The 21,610-nt window shown below is 44.0% G+C and overlaps 1 protein-coding gene across 1 annotated transcript in view; it reads left to right on the plus strand.

The window, feature by feature from the left end:
• LOC119402483 (uncharacterized) overlaps positions 1 to 21,245 on the plus strand; it is a 67,387-nt gene extending 46,142 nt beyond the window's left edge. The window contains exon 2 of the mRNA XM_037669631.2: positions 19,787 to 21,245. Within this exon, the coding sequence (XP_037525559.1) occupies positions 19,787 to 21,091 (1,305 nt within the window). The 3' untranslated portion in view covers positions 21,092 to 21,245. The remainder of the gene's footprint in view (positions 1 to 19,786) is intronic.
• The last annotated feature ends 365 nt before the right edge of the window (positions 21,246 to 21,610 follow it).

A 21,610-nucleotide genomic window follows, 5' to 3' on the forward strand; every position in this document is an offset into this window, starting at 1 on the left:
AAAGCAAGGCTGCTCAGGACGGTACACAGGCTAGAAGAAAAACTTTCACATAATGACAAACCTTGTATTCGCATTTTTCTATGTGCAGAGGCCACAGCCTAAAAAGCAGACAATGCCCCAACAGTGTTTTCAAGTTCCGCAGTTTCTTTTCTTTCCTTTTTTTTTGTTTTGTTCAATGTTCAATAGAAAAGCACACAAAAGGAAACCTGATAATAATCTCTTATTTTGATGCATTCATTGCCTCGATTTCTTCTAATGTTAGATTTATCCAGTCAATGGCCTGTGCTCTTCTCCATCATTGCTGCCCGCAATAGTTATGGCAAGTGCCACTATGCATTGATGCAGGCAGGAGCGATATAGTGATTTCATTGCACCATTAAAATATTAAATCTATTGATATTGATGCTTTGACCTGAGCCAAAATTTTACCTAGCCATCAGTCTATGCAAACCACAAATAAAAAATGGGTGCTGCAAAAGTGTTGGAGGGCCCAGTTAAACTAGTCTTCGGAACTTCTCCTTTGTAAGCCGGTCTTTCGGTCAGGGTGTTCTAAACATTCAGTGACTCAAGGGGGGCCGCCAGAAATCCAATATGGCTCTCCAGTGATCCCTGTATGCACGGTTCCCTTATGCAATATCCAGCGATCGCCTATATGCACAGAGCCGTCGTTCCCTTTGTTATTGTTACTGGTTGCTGGCTAGAATAATTTTCGATGGAATTGAACTTCCAATTCAGTAAGCAGCTCATGCTTGAGTGCATAAAATGAGAGACAAATGGTGAGTCCAGTATGTGCACTATCAGCAGCCAGAATGGTGGTGACACTTCGTCACACTGGGCTGCTGGAGCGAACGTCTGGTGTGCGCCAAACTGAGCAGGTTTTTTTCGTCCGTTTGGTCCCGTGATCGCACCGTCATATAGCCACATTTAGTGGCAGCATGAGAGACCAGTGATGTGGCATTGCTGGTACTGTCGGTTGGTTCCTCGCTGTTTTGATCACCTTTGCCGAGGGATTCGCCAGCATCACCACTATCAGCGGCATGGAAAAGAAGATTGGTTACAATTTCCTTGTGATATGAACTAATTCCTAATTAAGCAAAGAGGTGCTTATACAGTGTGACATTTCTTCAAAGCAGCATCCACTTTCAAGCCACTCGCGAGCTTGGGGACGCAGTGCGAGAAAATTTCGCAGGTAACCAGCGACACTGGCCGTTTCACTCAAACAGCTTTCACTTCCACCTTTGCTCTTCACATCGATGGTGTCGAGAAAACTAATTCCATATGCCAATGCATGACATAGGGACATGAATCTTAATCGTGTTGCGGAAATATTGTAGTTCATTTTGTAATAATCCTTCAGTTGTCGATAAGTGCTTATCCTCTTTTCTTTCTCCGACCTTGTTCATTTGCACTTTGTGTCATCCCTCTCTGACGAGCTCTTGCTTGATTGTGAGCAGTGTCGGCTACAGCCCTTGCCTGTCTATGCCTACTGCTCATCAGCAGCAAGCTGTTGTGATGAGTTTGTCACTCGTGAAGACATAGTATTATTGACTACTTTCATGTAAACGTAAGCAGGGTTACTCGAAGTTCTTTGTTTTGTACTTTTTCACACAAACTCTTCAGAGTATACATGCCAAGTGCTGGATGTGGGCAGAGCTTACGTTCTGCTCACTCATTTGTCGATGTGTCAGAACCGATTTTTCTCGACCCAGTTCTTTTCGGCGCAATGAAAAGCTCCCCATCGGTAGTGGTTAAACCTGCAGCAGTTGATCCTAAAAGTGTATGGATATTTTGTAAGGAGAATTTTTCAATCTGAGATGTCGCTAAAAAAGTTAGAGTACCTCCTCCAGCAACGCTGAGAAGCCATAGCAATGCCGATAGCCCTCCTCGCAAACTCTTCATTATGTTCAATGTTCTGCTTTTACAGGAGTGAAAGCAACTTTGCTTAACCAGCCTCATTTTGACATTTTCAGCTGTTTTTGAATGTGAAAAGCTGGTCGAATAAGTTTTCCAAGGGTGTCACGTGAAATCCCGAACACTTCCGTGACCGTGAAAAAATCTGTTTTTGGGCAGTCCAGGAAATATTTTTTTTCTTGCCACAGAAATTCATTGATGCCACATTGATGCCAATTCATTGGGCCGTTTTCATAAAAAAAGGATATCGATAGTTGTGTCAGCTCACCTTCTATATCGCTTTTAGATTGTGAAATCTCGATTCTGGATGACACTTGATTATGGTGGAACCTTCCCTCTTGTATTTTCCTTTCCCTTTCGTATTTTTCTGGTACCGGTATTTACTTCGAATTTAGGCCGGCCCCGATTCTAAGCCATCCCCCGAAATTCACAAGGCCAGGAAAAAAAACCTTAAATTGTACTCGAATCTAAGCCAACCCCCCCCCCCCCCACTTTCGCACATCGTTTTTTCGAAAAAAGAACATTGGCTTAGATTCGAGTAAATACGGTATATAATATCTTTGTTATAAATCCAAGTGTCACTCTGCGCTTGTTTGTGTTCCCCTTCTGTCGCGTTAGTTTGCGCTGCCAATATTCCACTATGTGCTGTCCTTCTTGGCCTGTGTTTCCACCTTGTCCTCTTTGCTCTAGACTTTGGCATGCGATCTTGTTAAAGTCGAGGACTATGTCGTGAGGAAACGATTTCAGGAGGACGGGGTAGAGCATTGTGGAATAATTGTGTTCTGATACTCAGAGAGTCTTGAGAGCACGCCTCTGGGACTGCACCGTGTCGTAGAGGCATCGAAGTTTTCGAAGATCGTTAGACTGTCGAACGGGTTGCATGTCGATGAGCGGCTGCTTGTGAGCTTAAATTATCACGTCAATCTCGGCAAATCATTGTTTCAGAATGTCCAGGGCTTCACAGTAGCAGCTTGCAGTTGCTGGAAGTCCCGCGATAGCCAATGCCGCGTCGCCAGTCGAGACCGAACATAGATAGCTGAACCTGTTTAAATTGGTTTGTCGACCATTGTTGTGTATTAGTTATTGGAACTGTTCCCAAAAAGGTATGTATTCACAACAATGGTTGGCCATCGAACTTCATGAGGTTGATTTTCGGAAGCTGGAGGTCGGGTTGGTGCGTGCGTTGCACGGTTGTCAGTTGGTGTTGCCAGTAGTGCATGGTTCTGGGACTCCTGAAACTGACGTCACGGATGTCGCTGTGGCTTGATCGTTATAGTCCTTATCCCCATCAAACTAGGCCTCCGCTTCCGTGGTTGACAGCAGGGGGACAATGTCACAGTCGGTTGCTCTCAAGTCGGTATGAAGTTGGTTTAAGCGTTCGTCGAGGATGCAAAGCTGCTCTTCCGTAACACTGTCTTGTGTGAACATTGCTTCGATCTCGTTGAGAAAGCATGTTAATTCCGATCTCTCAGCTTGGCGCTGCAAAGCTTGAGAGCCTCCATGTTTCGATTTCGCGTTGAGCAGCTATAGGTCAGTATGTTGAATCCGTAGACAGGAAGGCAATTACCTTGGGGCCATTGATGTGGTTCACTGATTTGATGAGTTTTGGCACCACTTGAAGGAAATGAAGCCTCCCGATGCATAGGAAAAGGGGTTTATTTACAATAAACCGCAGCCCGACTCCGTGGGTTGCTGCTGTGGCGTGTGATTCGAAGGAACGAGAGATCTTCATCTTCCTCTTTGTCTCTCTTTTTCTAACACTGCGTACGCTAGTAATAGGGCACATGATCAGGATCATATGCGCCTTCACTTTTTTGCCATGTGCGGTGCCAACAGTCATTTTTCATGATTTTATTGAAAAATTATAATATATATCCGCATTTAATGAGAAAAAAAAGGGGTTTGTTTTAGCCAATACAATAAACAGTCTTCCCATTAGTGGGCTGTCTTAACTTGTGATCTGGGCGGTTGTCTGTCCCTTGGATGTCACCCTTAGAAGCCGCTGCAAATTCACAGATGTGCTGCTTCATAGAAGGTGAGGAAGTGCTCAATGTGGATTGCATTTTATTCTGCAGACTGAGAAGTGTCACAGGCGACTTCGTGCGTTATTGAAGGCATGTATCTTCAGACAACGTACATGTGAAGCTATCTCCATGATTAACATCATGATCAATGCAAGCACGTTGATTTCTTCAGCAATTGTTTCCATCACAAGAACTAACCCTCATTGACAGAAAGAGCACTTTCCTGTTGTGTCTCAGACGTCAGCCAATTTGGAATTTGCACTGCAGATTATCATTTTCTTTGTGATGGGCTTCCTGATATGCTTTTTGATGGCGCATTGCCTTTTCAGTCGCTCTGGTCAGGAAAAAAACTTTCCATGCTTACAATGCCTTTCACGCTACGGTTTGAACTTTGTTGCACACAGCGCATACTAGTGTGCTTTCTACTCATTACAGAAGCACAAAGGTGCCCCAATGTTGCATGAATGAACCTTTGCAGTTCACTTTCCACTCATATAAGAAGCCATGAAAGAAATTGTAATAGGGTAGGGTAGAAAGGTGGGCGAGTTGGCAACGATGCATACTTGGAAAATCAGCACGAACAAGATGGAGACACGAGACGAGAAGGACACAGTACAGAGCGCTAACAACTGAAGTTTATTGAAACAAAAACGAATGCGCAATAAACCAACACTACACATGCACAGAAATTTCAGGTCATGTGAGAGAAATCACTAAGCGTGCGCTACCTCACAATCAAGCAAATGGAAGAATCAGATATGCAGTCATCTCCCAACGATTTGATGAAAAACACCTGCATCGGCGTGTCAGAGACTGCTCAGGAAGTGTAAATTTCGTCCGGTTAAAATGATGGAGCCAGATAACGACACCAGAAAATATGCTGTCATGGCGTACGTACATTGACTGTCTCATCGGTTTAAAGGGACACTAAAGGCAAATATTAGTCGACGTTGATTGTTTAAAGAGCGGTCCAGAAACCTCGTAGTGCTACTTTTATGCCAAGGAAGTGCTTATTTTGAAATAAAATCACGTTTTAGTGGTCCGCATCGCGTTAGCGCACTTCAAATCACCCGCCTGAAATCAGCCTTTCACATGTCACCGCTGCCGTGCCCAACGTTGCCCGCCTTTACTGCGTGGCGGCATGCACCATTCAGGCATCTGGCAACATCACATGCATGTGGCATTTTGTCGAACTTTCTGTCAGAGTGACTTTCACAAGTGCGCAAAACACACGCGGCAGTACGCGATACCGAAAATACCACTGAGACACGACCGCGTGAGCGCAGCAGGGTGCCGGGCGAAGCGCAGTTCAGCGAAAATGGAATCTTTGAACCACGCGCGCCATTCCCCATGGCAACGCCAAAGAGGTTCTTTTTTCTATGAATAAAACAGAAACGAACAAACAGCATTTTATTACGTCTCTTGATGCACGGAAGGTTCTTTTTTTATTGCTGCCAGTTTGATTAGTTGTGAATAATTGTAGGCAGACTCTCATACGTCATCGGGATCATTTTGAAAATGTGCCGCTCGTGGCGCTCATCAGGTGATACATATTGCCGTTTTAGACGTCATACATTGAGCTTTCACTCTGACATAAATTGTCATTTGCCTTTAGTGTCCCTTTAAGCAAACACCAAAAGGTTTCAACATCGACGTTCTTTTTTTCCTGATACCTAAAAGTAAGAAAAGCTTGTGCTGCAACTTCGAAGAAGTCTAGAAGAATGGGGGCTGTAGGTTTCCCGGCAAAGCATCGCAGTCTTGCCGTTTCCTGTGTCTTTGGGTTTGTATATAGGATTCCCCTCTCCTGCGGAAAGGCATACTTAGGCCAATCTAGGTAAATGCAGTAATGAATGCCTCCGCACAAAAATACCTTAAAAGGAAAGCCGACGTCACATCTGTCAGCTCATCGCAGGTCATGTGGATGTAACCCTTTCTTCAATAACACAGTCATTTCGTTGAAGCACAAAGGTAAAAGGGCTCGCGAACTTGCGGATGTGTTCTTCATCAAAATGTCGGGAGATGAGTACATATCTGAACCTTCTGTTTCTTTGCTTGATTGCGAGGTATACACATTTAGCAATTTCTTTCACGTGGCCACAAATTCCTGCGCAGCGCACGTGTGTTGGTTTTTCGAGCATTCTGTTCCTATTTCAATGAACTTAAGCTATTAGACAGCCCTTTTACTGTGTCCTTCTCGTCTTGTGTCTCCGTCTTGTTCACGCTGACTTTCCAAGTAAGCCATGAAAGATGACAATGAAGCACAGCTTGCATGTTGTTGCCAGGCAAGTATTCATCTCTGTCACTGAATCACCGCTTTCGGCAGTTGCTATATGGCAGTGCCACCGTAGCTGAAAGTTTTGAATAATTTGCCCAATTGTTGATGTGGACTTAAGCACCACACAGGTAGCCTGTCCAAAACCCGAGCTAGCTGTTTACCTTAATTATACCTCAGGTGTGCAGAAGGTTGATTTGAAGGGTTGTTGAGGGGGAGATGGTACTGAATTGTTTTTAAAGGCTCGTTCACACCGGCGACTAGCAATGGTTGCGCGACTAAGGTGGTCACAAAGCGACTGGTCGCAAACGGTCACAAATGGCCGTTTTTGGTCGCAAAGCGACTGCTTTGGCTCAGTCGCTCGCTGCTCGATTTTTCAGTCGCACCGACTGCAGTCGCAAACCTCTGAACCAATCAGATGCGCAGGAACAGGACATCAGCCTATTTTACGGTGCAACGGCAATGCAAGCTGTATACGAGCAGACGTGAATTCTATGTGGCGACGTATATAGGTTCGCACGCAGGTGTGAACATCGGTCGCTTTGAGTGCTTTTTGACTGCCAGTCGCAAACGGTCGCGCGGACCGTTGCTAGTCGCAGGTGTGAACGAGCCTTAATGGCTTGTCGAGGAACGGCTTTGAGTAGCCCATAGGCTGACACGCTTCGACACATGGCGAAGGAAGCTCTATGTGTATCCGCTGTTCAGGAAGTCCGTGATAAACACTTTCCCTTCTATTTCACCTGTTTCACCTACTCAACCAGGTGGAACAGGTCTACGGCCACAAACTCCTCAGGAAGTACATGTGTTGCGGACTACAACATCAGGTCAGCATGCTGGACTCTTTTTTGTGGTACACGCACCAAAGTTTGCTACTGCAGTTTTCACTTGGCTGCCTGGTCAATACATAGAATTTCTCCTGAGTGTCAAGGACACCTTGATGACCTTCATGGAGCAAGTAAGTTCACGATGTGCTGGCTCAATGAAGATGGCAGCACGAGGCGTTCTTCCATGAGTACAAGACCATCACAGATGTAGAAGTTGCTGCATTGTTCCCAACGGCAAGTCATGTTCACGGGCAATCTATCTCGTCTGGGCCAGCATTCAGAGCAGCAGGACTTCAGTGCTGTGCGTTTCCCATCAGATCCCCGACGAGCTGAGAAGTCTTCCAGGCACACCATCACAGTTTAAGGAAGAGCCTGCGCAACTTGTGACACAAATAGCTCAATTTTGCCCACGGAGGCAGAAGATTTGAAGCGCTCAAGATCCCTAGACAAAGTGTCGTGGTGTCTAGTAGTTTGCCTGGAACTTACTCGACCATGAACTGGTGGCGCAGAAGCCTAATGCGAAACCGTTGCATTCAAGGAGTTATGAGGAAGTGTTTCTTGTGCAGGACTAACTGTTTGAGCTTGGTCAGGTCGACGCTGAGGCGGTAGCCTCCTGCAACTTTTGGAACCACTATAAGGCCTGCACACCATGGTGTGGGTTTGTTAACTTGACAGATGACACTGTCCTTCTCCAGTTTGTCCAGGTTCTCTTTCACCTCACTCTAAGTTGAAATGGATACACATCTTGCAAGCATAAGAGAAAAAGGTGCTGCTCCTGGCTTAATGCAGATTCGGTACTCTTCAGGCATTGCACCGAGTCCGCAAAACAGTGGCCTAATAGCTGGAGGCGCTGGTTGGAGACTGGGGGCTGACAACATCACAGCTGCACCAACGTCCACAACTGCGTCCCCGAAGTGCACCATCCCGAGCGAGACTATTGCATTGTAGCCTTGAAGACGCACATCTGCACTGGTTGCAACGTACAGCTTTTGGAATCTAGAGCAGCAACACAAAGACAGGGTAGTGGGGATTGTGCCGAGCGAGTCCAATTATCAGTGGCCCAGACTACCCGGAGTGACAAATCCCGAGAACGCGCTGGGCATGACAGAAACTTCGAAGTACTACTTCGAAGCAGAAAGGGTTCACGTGAACTATGACTTGGCGGCCTTGCTCGTGCGACGTCCATACCGAGAGCAGTTGAATATTGCTGACGTGCTTTGTGGCGGTATGGTAGACTGACATGAAAGGACCCCGTTTTCTGCAAAAGTTGCAGATCACTCTTTCGGCAGGACACATGGATCATGCATGCTGTTTGTTGCCACAGTAACCACACAAACCTCTCGATCCACCTGACTCGTTGGCCACTCGTTACGCTGGTGTCCTTGCTTCTGGAAGGTTGACGAAACCGCAACCCATTTTGGTTTGCTTCCATGCCATGGCGCCGATGTTCATCGAGTCAAGCTGTGAGCGTCCAGTCTGTAGTTAATTTTTTTTCCTTTTCATGCTGTCTAGCTTGAGTGAGCACACCCTGAAGCGTTCGTTTTGGCTTCTTACAAAACTGGTTGAACAAGTGAGTGTCCAGAAGGCTCGTGGTAAATCGGTCACGTACAAGGTGTTCCTCAACTGCTGCCAATGCACATTTGCATTTTTTCCCATGTTTCACAGCACGGTGCAAAGGCGTTCACCATTTCGCTGGGTATCTGTGTATGTCGGTGGAAGTGGCTAGACTCGTATACTTCATTGACTGCACGATGCGGCCTGTGAGCGCAACTTGGGTGGCTGGAAAGGATTAGCAGGCCTTGGTGCCTGTCATGGGCAAAGAAAGTGTGACCAGCACGTGGGGGCCCATGCAGTGCAGGAGCATGTGGACCTTGGCTTCTTTGGCAACAGCAGTAGACACAGCACGAACACATAGTCTGTATATTGGAGTAGTTATGCTGCCCATTGTACTTGGGTGGTTGAATAAGAAAGGCGTCAGTGAGAGGCACATAGTGCTAGCAGTTGTCGACAGAGTTGCGGACAGCTGGGTTTTTTCCATAATGCTGAAACGATGCAGAGGTTGCAGAAGTGTTATTGAAGCATAGCCGAGCTACCTGGCATGACCTGGAGCACACCGGCATAAAAAGCCTCTCTGCTCGGTGAAGCCCCAAAGAACAAAAGCCCCTCTTTATTCATTCAGTGCCTTTGGGACGTAAAACCCCAACAATTATATTCGTTCAGTGGCCCATGAGACAATTAGAGCAGGGGTCTCAAACTCACATCAGCTACTGGGCTGCAGTCAAGAAATTTAGTCCCGCAAAGGGCCAGGACAGTGATGAAGTTGTAAGCAGGGGGTGGGGGGATGTGGTTGAGACAGTTTGAGCAAAAGTGTCCGCTAACATTGCCATTTGAAAGGTCTTTCCCATATCTCATATACAAGTCATTTCTGAAGGGGACTTCCTGTCAGAATTCGAGAAGCATATCAATACCAGTTTCCACAATGACTAAAATCTGGATGCCTATCCTGAAGTATACAGTTTTTGTTCTGCAGTTACATTTGAATGCAATGTGCCTGCATGGGGTGCCTCATGAAAAAAACCATGCTTAAGACCAATCACGTCTGTGTAGCTTACCCAAATAAAGCATTATTAATGACCACAGTCGAGGAAATAATGGAGCACCGATTTAGCAATGTCGCGAACAGTCACAAAGTGATGTATCCCATCGCACAGACCATCGTCATAAAGTCGGACTCGCTTCATGCAATACTGCGCACTTTTATTATTCATTTCTACCACGAACCTCGCGTGATTGGAATGGCCTTCCCGCGGGCGTTGTGAACATTATTCATCATGAACAGTTCCGTAATTCCATAGCTAACATTGTATACTCAGGCCCTTTCCAAACTCACTGTAAATTCACATTTTGCTCTATTGTATCATGTGCGTTTTCTCTTACTTTTTTGGTCTTTTTTTTTCGTTCCTTTGTTTCTTGTTTTTTTGTGTGTCAAAGTCTTGTTACCACTCCCCCTCTGTAATGCCTCTGGCCCTGAGGGGTATAATAAAATGAAATGAAATGAAAATAAAAAGCAATATGGGACGAAGACTGCCATCTGTGGGCCATGGGCCGCTAGCGAAAGGTTTGCAGGCAGCTTGTTTGAGACCTATGATTTAGAGAGTGTCACTACACAGCTGCAAGTCTCGCATGAATAAGAACAGTAGCACTTTTTTTATTCACTGCTATTATTCACAAAGAGCTCTGCAGTAGCTTTCTTTGACTGCTCCTTTCTTTCATTGTTCAGCAAAAGACAAATAAAGCATTCATTTGATTAAAATGCCCTGGTGGGCTAGTTGGCTGATATAGCATATAACAGAGGACACTGGGTGAATGGACAACATGAAATAACAAATATATACAAAATCGCTGAATGTGCTAGTCTATGTCTTGTTTCATGTTGTCCCTGTGTTTCTGTAAATGCCATGTACACTTCAGTCAGCTTTTCTAATTGCCCTCCAGCTGTATAGATTTTGGTGCGTTTCAGTGCAATCCTAAGATTGTCTTGGTAGTGAATGATTCACTCATGATGGAGTTGTCGAATCGGATGTCCACTGAGGCGTCGAAATTGTGGCTGTCTAGGACGACATCAAGATCGATAGTTTGTCATTTTGTGTTTCAGTTATGTCACAGCATCAGATCATGGCTGTGTTAGTATGTCCTCCTGCTGTCAGGTGACATCATCAGGTCTTCTTCCAGCAGCAAAACTTTATCTTTGGGAATCCATTTGGCTCTAGGCGTGTTGCTATGTATTCATTGAGATGAATATTGTAATGTCTGCGACAACAGCAGATGACCTTCAGCATCTGCCACTGCACCTTCATAACTTGGGGGTTTTAGTTTTCCAGATAGGGACTCATACATTGGCCCCTGGATAGTCGACACTGTGGCAAGAGTTAGCCTCACGGGGACAGTGAACGTGATAGACATTGAAGTCTCGCTCAGTTTCAGCCCGGCAGTCCGTTGACATCAGCTGATTGTTCACTGCACCATGGCCATGATGCATTGATGGCACAACAACGTAGTGCCATCTCGTGGTGCTGGCAATGGCAGTAGTACATATTGCTGGTTCCTCCGCAGTCGCAGTAAAGTAGGTGGTGGTTTGGGGCATGCCATACACCAGTATTCCTCAGGTGGCAGTGCAGGTTACATACAAGTCGTGCAAACACCTCCAGCATTAGTAAGATAACTTTCTTCTCTGCATACAGAGCAGGTTTGGAATGGCAAAACAAGTGAATGATCTCCTCCAATGCAAATCCCAATGTGCTCATGTGAAAAGTGCGCATGGGTTTCCAGGAAGTCTTCGGCCCTTTCTCTGTGGATGATATTCATGAAGGTGTCAAGGAATGTTGTGTGAAAGTGGTTGCAGGTTGTTTGTGTGGACTCTCAATTCTCAAACCACGTCCTATGAGGAAGTATGTATGAGATGCAGTTCTTCAGCACAGCCACAGTTATTGAAAACAGTTGTGCTCTTATGTTTCCAGCGAACTTTTTGTGTTGTCAGAGGATGTTGTGCAGAAGGCGGGTTGCTGCAGTATGGTCACGGACAGCCACATTGGGGCTATTACTGTGGCATCTGTCATGGCTGTAATTTTAGTCTTCTTTGTCATTTGTAGTACAGCTCAGTGCTTCAAGAGCAATTCTTGAAGCTTCAGGCTGTATCGTTGGTGCAGAGCAATGTTTACTATTTCCTCACAGTTCGTCAGGGCCATCCGACACGTGAGCACAGAAGCTCGTTTACCGCATATAATTTTATTGGGCGCGAACTTCAGCAGCTGAGGCAAGGTCTATCCAAATAGGTCGCGAAGCTTCGGGCGAAAAGCGGTTCAGATCCTATTGTCAGCGACATCAGCATGGGGAGTTATGGGAGTAGCGATTGAAGCGCGACTAGGTGTGGTGGGAACAAACACTAATAACAAACAACCTAATTTCATTCAACAACAAAATAATATTTATATTTTATGACCGAGATTTATTTCAGAATAACATTTATTTAGATCCAGTGTACAAAGAATTCATGAAAATGTATATGCATTATCAAAAATCTTCTTATTAGCGCCCTCTAAAGAATGACACATGCCATTGCTCTGCGACGCAGTCCTTGTAGTGTTCGGAAAGGCGTGCGTAAAGTTCGTCCTGCGGCGACACACCCCCTCAGGTGTGCTGGTGTTTCGCACTTGCATGCGTTCTGTCAATTATTTGGTGAGAACTTTATTTTGGTGTGCGCGAAGTTGCGAGGTGCGTTTCATCGTTGGTGAACGTGTTGGCTACGGTGTTCAACGGACAACGGCACGAGGCGGCTAACATTTCACGCCGAGCGCTTTCCTCGGTACTCGCGGAAACGACGAAACGATTCCAAGGATGCAATAGCAACACGCGTACGCCTGGCGAGCCCTCGCTTCTAGATAAGACACCGGGGCAACGGTTCGGAGTAGTGCGCTTGCTGGACTTTCATGAATCAGTATTTCTGCTGCCCGGTTTCCTTCGTGAACACGCCGTGCGTATTATATTTCCTGTTATCGGTGAGCAGATCGCTAAGTTATTTGTCGCGCTACAATCACTATAATTCGCATGTCTTGATATGTTACACGTAAGGTTAATTTGTCGGAACAAAAGGCAAAACATAGTGCACGTAGTCTACGCACTTTTTGTACATATTATGACATTCCTTGCTCATTGTGTAGAGTGTGTATTGCGTTATTGTGGCCATTGAATAAAACTGAAATATCATTATTTTGGCGCGACCAGGCGTCATTTCTTCTCGTTGGAACTGAAGCACACATGCAATGCACTCTTTAAGTCCCCTGCGCATGTGCGAAGCAAATAAGCAACGCTGCAGACATGAGAGGTACGCTGTTGCCTACATTATTCACGCTGCGGAAGATGACACGAACGCAGAATAAAAGCTCAAAGAATAAAGTTTCCTGGTAAAACCAAGGCGAATTGCATGACGGTACACTTAAACACCGCTGTTTAGTCACGGGTCGATATTAGTTTAGCTAGCGTTGACTTCAAGCGCATTCGCCAAGGGCTTGCCGGCTCGCCGTAGCGCGACCCCTTAGCGATCAGGGGCCTAAGAAGAATATTTTGAGGTCAAATTTCGCGCTAGGGCCAACAAAATGACGTCACTTTTTTACCGGATATTGCGTCACATCCGCTTTATTTTTGTTCCGCCGGAAGTGTTCCCTCCTCACACAGATGGCGCTAAGCCCCATGAGCAGCTGATGAGCAGCCATTTTCTGAACGTATGGGTTTCTATGGAAGCTTCGCTACCATTTACATTTACCTTGGCTGAGGCATGAAACAAAGATTAGTTCTTAATTGGGTGAACTTGTGTCCATCAAAGCAAGTAACCCCCACATTACAATGATGGCAGCAAGCACGAAAGTCGAAATCTGGGCTGCAAATCTGACATGTCAGCTATTCCAGTGCACTTACTGATCCTCACACACATTCCTGAAGTTGCTTTCACATGATGCATGCAATTAGATTGGAACAATCGAGAACATTCGAGAATGTTCGCACACATTGTCACTGTTAGCACCTTTTGATAACACATGTAACAGTTTTATTGGTGAAATTTCTCACTCTAAAAAAGAAAAATGATTTCACATATTCATTGTGTCAGTTGTGAATGTAAGGTAGCCCGCAGTTATGCATTATTATTTTTTTTCTTTATGACATACTGTCTTTTTGTGCTTGATGCAAGTGATGTGCTAACCCTGCTGGTCACAGGAGCATCTCACTCCATTCATTTAGTGTTAAATAGGTTCATATCTGCAACACCTACCATGTAAGATTTACGTTGTGCTATATTTTACAATACAATAGCATAAAGCAGTGTTGCTTCAAATTATGGGGCGCACAGTTCTTTTTTCATTTTTTTTTATAATAGCACACATCGTTTTTGTTGGAAGTGCATGTGTAGTGAGAGAACCTTCTTAGGTTAGTTGCTTGTTATGTTGGAAACAAAATACAGTGTTCTGGTGTGTTGATACTCTGCTACCCATAACTTTTTTTTATAACATATGGCTGACAGTGTTGTTGCACATATTGTGTAGGATGGTCGGGCTTGCTTTTATTGCATACTAGCCATTTATTCTGCTGTATGGTCAGTTAGAGAATTGTAAGCGCTGTTGAGTGTTCCAATCGAAAGTGTTGTTTTATTTTTGTTCTCTAACACAAACTTAATATTTTACAGGGACAATGCAACATCTGCAAGAGCTCATCAACATGCTGGCAAAATAAAATTGTATTTCAAACAGCTGAAATTCTCGTCATTGTCGCATTCCTCTCTCAGCCTTTTGGATTTCTTCTCACACACTTCGGCATGTACAAAAAAGATAGGCTTGTATTGGTACAATGGCATCAGATGACAATGCTCATTAAAGTGTTTCGTAGGCTGAAGAGCCAGGCCACGTCCCTCGTTTGACTACTGTTAATCACTTCACTGTCACTGTTCATCTTCTTTGGCTGGAATTTATTAATGTGTGGGCTGTTGGAATTATTCCTTAAGTCTCCTATTAGGCATCCCTCATAAGCTACCAGCTGTTTGTGCTATGTCAGGCTCTCTGAAACTTGGTTTTTCTGTGTGGTTTGGCATACATTACACAAAGATGATAAAACAGTGACAGGAATTAGCATTAGACTACATTAGATTATGTATAATGGCAAATGACATGATAAATTGACATTTCTGATTTTGTAAAGAAAATAGTAGACAGCTGAAGCATTTGTTGTGCCTTCAGAAAAATGAGTTATGCGCAAGAGCAGGGAGAACCAAAGGCATGGGTGTGCTGTGTCATTGGTCTTTTTTGTATTCTGCAGAGTGTGACAAAAGGTTTCAAAGCACTGGGGTACTGAATAAGGCTAAATTCAACGTCCAACTGCTTTGAAATGGTGATTTGTTCACCACATTGGGCGCAGTCAGCAATCCTGGTTTGCGGAAAATCTACAGCATCGACCTCTGGAAGAGCCTTGGTTCTGTGTCCTGACCCTGAAACAAAGATGAATTTTCGGCATTAGCAGGGAAGAGGGATGAAGTGAGGGGGTAGGTCAACCTATTTAAAGGCTTTATACAGCAACCCTCACCCCCTTACCTCACTAACTTGCTATAACTTTTCCAAAAAACTCTGGCAGTGTCATTGCAGGACCATGTCTCTATGCTTCTGTGTGCTTCCATTGTGTACATTCGCACCAAATATGATTTGCCACATGGTGCCCTTGGTCACTGGGGCACCGACATAACAAAGACTCAAGTAGGTGTGCTTTCAACTACTGGCACTTCATATACCAACTTCACATTTACTGTTGTCACTGTACAGGCTTGGGGCCCCTTTGACAATGGTGCAGCACCATGCAGCAACTTGTACTGAGTGCGACTGTACAATGAATCCTGCCAACACACAGACAGCACTACTGTGGTTCTTCACAGCTGTAGCACTTTGGTTGTAGAATGGAATCTCGGTCATGGCTGTTGTATGTGACACTAGAGATAACGTATTGCTCGAGTAGCGACAGTGTCGTGGCAGTATTAACTCCCCTCCACTTGAAATTTCTGAGCAGTGCCTACTAGTGATATTCCTTAGTGAATTGAAATGCTAAACACAAGACACAATTCATAGGTTCAATTGGCCATCCTCAAGCATATTTCACTACGGTTCTTATTTGCTCGTCTGCTGATAAATTCTTTATGATAAACTTGTTGCCACTTCATATACAACATCTCTTGGCATTTGCAATATGGCTGAAAGGGCAAGCCAGTGAGGGAGCTAGGGTATGCTGATGGCTCTTTCTACATTTGGCTTGAATGTTTCTTTTTCGTTTAGTCCTTACCTTTTCACAACATTTCCTGCAGGAGCGATCTTGATCAGATATGCAATATTTTGTAGTTTTAAAAACATTTTTATAATTGTTACATTTGTTACTACTTTATATAAGCTGCATAAAGCCTAGGGCATGAACGTGACTTATTCGTTTCCCACTTGGTCGCCCATATTGATGAAGGTTCACATGTCTTCTTAGCAATTAATTGCAACTACCTTTATATAAGACTTTGTTGTATGTATCGTGGATGTTCTGCTTCTACTTGAGATTTATTTTTCTGTCTGTAATCTTCTTTCTCTCTTTCCTCTTTCCAGGCTAATTCTGGGCACATAACTCATGCCCATTGCTGCACCATTCTGTGGCTACAATCTTCCGGCCAATGTTCTGTACTGCACTAGGTCCTGTTCTCATCTTTCTTTCATCATTATCAATAGCCTGTGTAGTAGGACTCACTTTCACACTTTTCTTCTTTTCTGCCTTTATTGCTAGAGTCGTATTTTAAATTTTGTGGAGATTCACACCATTCTTCAACGATAGGCATCAGCATATAGTAGTTGTGCTGGAAATTGTGGTTTGTCATATTCGCTCATGTGTGAATGTATGATAACATTAGCTGTTTTCTTAGTTATGTGTGTGAGTTGCGGTGGGGAGGTGAATTGTGATTGCAAGCTGGTAGTGTTACCGTGAAAACATAGTAGCGTAATGAAATAAGGAAAGAAGGCAGGAGCAAATTACTGACGGTCTTGCTGACATTTTCTGGGAGCTTTCTTTCGACAAAAAGCTCGTCTGAGGTGTACCTTTAATGTGTACCTCTAAGCCGGTCTTGGATCTAAACAGAAAAAAAAGAGGTCGCCTTTTGATAAAAAAATATGAAAGCCTCGAAAAAATGTCAGTTCTCGAACAGAGATGTGAAGAATTATTGAGCATGAAAAAATCAAATCTCGAACCAATATTTACATGGAAGAAATTTTATTGTTATATCAAAAATATTTTTGTGCTTTTTGCTACTTGATTATGGTCACGTTTTGGACTGTCTTTCGTGTGAAGCTATCGGCTTGAGTTTTGCAGTTCTACAAACCATTGACGTTAACAAATTACTAGGCAATAAACAAATTACTAGGCATGGGTGAATATTCAGACACTTCCAATATTTGAATGAATATTGCAGTATTCGAATTCGCTTCGACTCTAATTCAACCTACTAGAAATTTCGAAGTATTCGAGATGATGGAATAGTATTCGAAGTATTGACTGGATGTAATCCCCCTTCCCCCCTGCAAAAGTGGTTTCACTGCGGCTTAGGTGGTGCTCTGTTGTGAAACCACCTATGCAGGGAAAATCCGCATTGCCGTGAAACCACACCTCAATGTTAAATGTACAGGGATGTTCATAAGTTCCCAGGCCGCTAACCCATGTAATCCTATGGCAGCCTGGCCTGGGAACTTTTGAACGCCCCTGTACATTTAACTTTAACGTCAATGAATCATTTTTTGAAGTTTAAAAGCTTGTTATACGGGGGGCTTACGTGTGCTAAATATTGCATATATGAAAGCGTAACGTATTTTACTGCTTATAACGTGCACCCTACTGCTACTGAAATATTGCTACTATTCATAGTTGCTTCCAGTTCACTTTGAAACGAAAAAGTGACACTTGCACATGCTTATTTCCAATTCTTAACAATATTGTGCAAGTTAGTTGGGTCATGACAAAAATGCTCATTTTTCTTTATAATATGTGATATATAATAATAACAATAATAATAATAATAATAATAATAATAATAATAATAATAATAGTAATAATAATAATAATAAGGCTTTATTTCTTCTGTAACATTACAGAAAGGTGGCGAGAGCAAAAGGCACCAAGGCTTGACAGAGGCTCCTGCTCCATTCACGAATTTGGCTGCAGCGAACAGATTATTTGTACAATAAAGACATCTGGTACATTACCATATTACAATATAACAAAATATAACAGCAAATGACACGAAGCAATAACACATTTGTAGAAGTTGAACACATTGTCCGATTTAGTTATACATCACTAACATCAGTAGCATTTCAGTAAAACATACTTTGAGATAATTAGTGGAATTAGAAGGAAGTTAGCTATATTCAATTTTGTTTCAATTAGCGATGATTTAAACGAACTCTTAGGAAGTGTATTGAAATCAGTAAATTCTGGACGATTTAGCAATGCCGGGATTTGATAACCAATGTGCTGTTTTCCATAATGGGTTCTTGTCCGCGTGGTTCGGATAAGTGTCTTATGAAGCGGATAATGAGCTTGCGCTTGTGGCTCATATGCGATGGGCAGTACTCGAACTATTCGATTTGAAATTATTCGACCAAGTCACTGTTCGCTTCGAACCTCAAGTTTACTATTTGCCCATCCCTACAAATTACGTATTACAGCTAAGGTAGGAATGCAGCTAGCAGTGTTCGGGAACGTCACTTTTCGGTATGGTGCCAACTTTTAGCACCTCCCGCTCTGCCCTGGTGATTTGCGAGAATAGACAGTTTGGGAATACAGATACTGTTGATTTTAACAGCGAAGTTGTTTAAGCTCGAAGAATCCACGTTAATCGTGAACAAAAATGATCATCATCATGAACCGGCACGTGCTGTCTTCGTCCTCTTCATCTGCTGCTTCCAGAATGCGTGTGCCGATTTGTCTGGCGTGGGATGCAATAACTCTGATGGGCGAGAGAACGAGTGCAGAGAGAGAGAGAAATAAAGATAAAGAGAGCGAGAGATAGAAAGAGACATAGAGAAAAGGAAGCGAAGAAAGACAAAAATATATAAAAACGGAGAAAGAAATAGACGCAGAAAAAGAGACGGGAAAAACAGAAAGACAGAAACAGAGAGAATCAAAGAAAGGGAGAGAAAGATGTAAAAAAAAAGAGGAAGTGAGAGATAAAAAGAAAGGGAATGGAAGATAGAGCGAGAAAGAGAAAGAACTAGATATTGAGAGAAAGAGACAAATAGAAATAAACGAAAAAAAGATAGAAAAACAGATAAAAGGAGAAACAGGAAGAAAGAAATATAAAAAAAATAAAGACAAATAAGGAAGGCTGCCCAGCTCCGCAATTGCTTCAGGCTTGGCACCCTTATTGCGAAGCTGCCTTAGTTTTTTCGTGTTATTATTGATATTTTCTCATTAAAATTTGCCTCTCATTCACACTTCAGATGTTGCAGTCTTAAAACTTTAAACCCTGTTATCAATTCGAACATTCTACCCTTTCTTGACTGATCTGCCATAGTTTGATGGAGAGTGACAACTTGGGTTGTTGTTTATGTGCAACTGGGCATGTGACCTTATGTTTAGCCAATTTGGGAATGAATAACTCGGGCCATTCACTATACTTTATTTCTATCTACTCATGTAGTAGTGTGCAGATAAGTATACAAATGCGCAACTGCGGATAGTGAGCACATGAATCACTTGATTGCGGAGCAAGGAGTGGAGGTTAGTCACAGAATGGGACCAGATCGTGCCTTGAGCGAGCTGCATTGAGCTCCACAAAAGCGAGGAGTCTTGCAATACAATGTGTCTTTACATTAGTTCAGTGCTAACTGAATTCACGCCAACATTCATCGTGAAATATGTTTTGCCTAAATTTGTTGCTCACCTAGATAATGCACGTAATCATTGAAATACATTGTTCCAGTGTGCTCAAAATGCCATAACTTTTTTCGTCACAAAAGGCACCAATTACGCTCACAACTTTTTTAAAAAAAGATAAGCGGCGTATACCTCTCAATATGTTTTACTCCTGTAGATGATCCTTGCTTGTTGCAATGGACAAACTGTCCAGTAACGTCATGTGCAGTTGGATCAGAAGGAAGCCTAATCATTGTTAAAAACGATGTTATTATATTTCTTCGCAGGTGAAATGCTGGAATGAAGACAATGGCTGCGAGGTGGTCACGTGCGCCTCCAAGCTCCACGAGCACTTCTTGCAAGATTGTGACTACCACACCACTTCGTGCCCAAAGTGTTCGGCTGCGATTCTCTGCAAAGATGTATGCGCACATCTCAGGAGCGAGTGTACGGCTCGTACGCTGCCTCGCATGCTTGGAACCCCGCGAACTTCGCCCAGTGACCCAGAGGCGATACTGCGAGCTTTGAACGCAAGCTTAGACGCACGAGTCGGCGAAATGACAGGCAGGCTAGACCAAGTCATGAGCGAGAGTAGCGCTCAAAGTGACAGACTGAATGAGCTTTCGCACTGCATGAACACGATCAAAGAGGCACTGTTGCAGCCAAAAGCAAGTGGAGCTTGCACAGAGCAGAGTGGCGTTCCGGAAGCAGCTTCCGGCGTCGCCACCGTTGGAGCAGTCGAACGAATTTTGATCACCCACGGTGACAGGCTCACCGAACTCTCACGTAGCGTAAGCAGCCTAGGCAACACTCTGAACAAAGCTGTTGAAGATGCAAAAAGGACGAGTATCGAAAAGCTCGAACAAAATGCGAGTGATTTGAGGACGTTTCAGGCGGATGTTAGCGAGCACATGACAGGAAGCACGGATGTTCTAGAGGAAATCACCCAAAGCCTGAGTGAGGTCAAGGGAATTCTCAGGAAGGAAATCAAGCCTGCGGCAAACTTGACTCCAGAAAGAAGTGCCACGAGAACTGCTGCTTCGCCCGGAGCGAGTGAAGAACAAATCGAACGCAGAAGCGACGTCGCGCAGAACACGAACAACGCTGAGAGCTGCAGGATTGTTTTGAAGGGAATCACACCGATCAAGGAATACGTAAATTTAGACGGTTTGTATGATTATATCGGTGAAAGGATATACCTATCTGGCTACCACATATTGGCCGGCTTGAAGCTCGTTAAAGATGACGAGGGTGTGGGCTTGCATGCCCGCATTAAACTTCTAAAAGGCGTCAACGATGACTTCCTGGAGTGGCCATTCTATCGGAACATCAAGCTGACTGCTGTGCACCCATCGAGTGGCCAGGAGCGTCATTGCGTTAGTTACGCATTCCGCAGCCTCACGCACTTTGGAAAGCCAGGACTGGTCGGCAACAAGGCCCTGTATTTCCCGGAGCGATCGTTACGCTTGGAAGATCTGGAGCGTGAGGGATATGTAGACAACGACAAGCTTGTGATAACGTGGGAAGCTCGTTCCGCTTCCGGTCTTGTAATGGATAGCCTTGGTCCGGTGTACAGTGCCGTGGGACATTGATACTTCACTGTTCGTGTATCATTTGTATTCGTACGTCTGTATGCTTCGCCTCTATTCTCTTGGTAACTGTTTCCATCAGTTACACTTCCTCTGGTTATGACAAATAAATATAACGTTTATGATATGCCAAATGCTTGTGTTTTGTGAGCGCACTTTTTTAGAGCGGTATCTATATTGTTAAACCCTAAATCCCGAGCAAGCGCCCCTTTCCCCTTTTCGGGAGATTTGAAATATGTGCTAATGACCGAGCAAGCGAACCCCCCCCCCTCCCCCGTCCTCCCTCTCGCCATTTTTTTTCAACCTGTTCCCCTCTACCAGATCCTGCAGCAGTGGTTCCTGGGATCCCAATTTCTGAGAGTATTTAGATATGTCAACGATTTCTTAGTACTTGTACAGTGTGGCGCCTCGGTGTTACATTCTGAGTAGTCACAAATTATCAGAACATTTGAAGAACGTCTTTCGCACCTTGTCATAACACATAAAATTTCACACGATGATTTGCTCCGGTTCAGTAAAAAC

Source organism: Rhipicephalus sanguineus, chromosome 8, assembly GCF_013339695.2.
Source record: "Rhipicephalus sanguineus isolate Rsan-2018 chromosome 8, BIME_Rsan_1.4, whole genome shotgun sequence".
NCBI classification, from domain to species: Eukaryota; Metazoa; Arthropoda; class Arachnida; order Ixodida; family Ixodidae; genus Rhipicephalus; species Rhipicephalus sanguineus.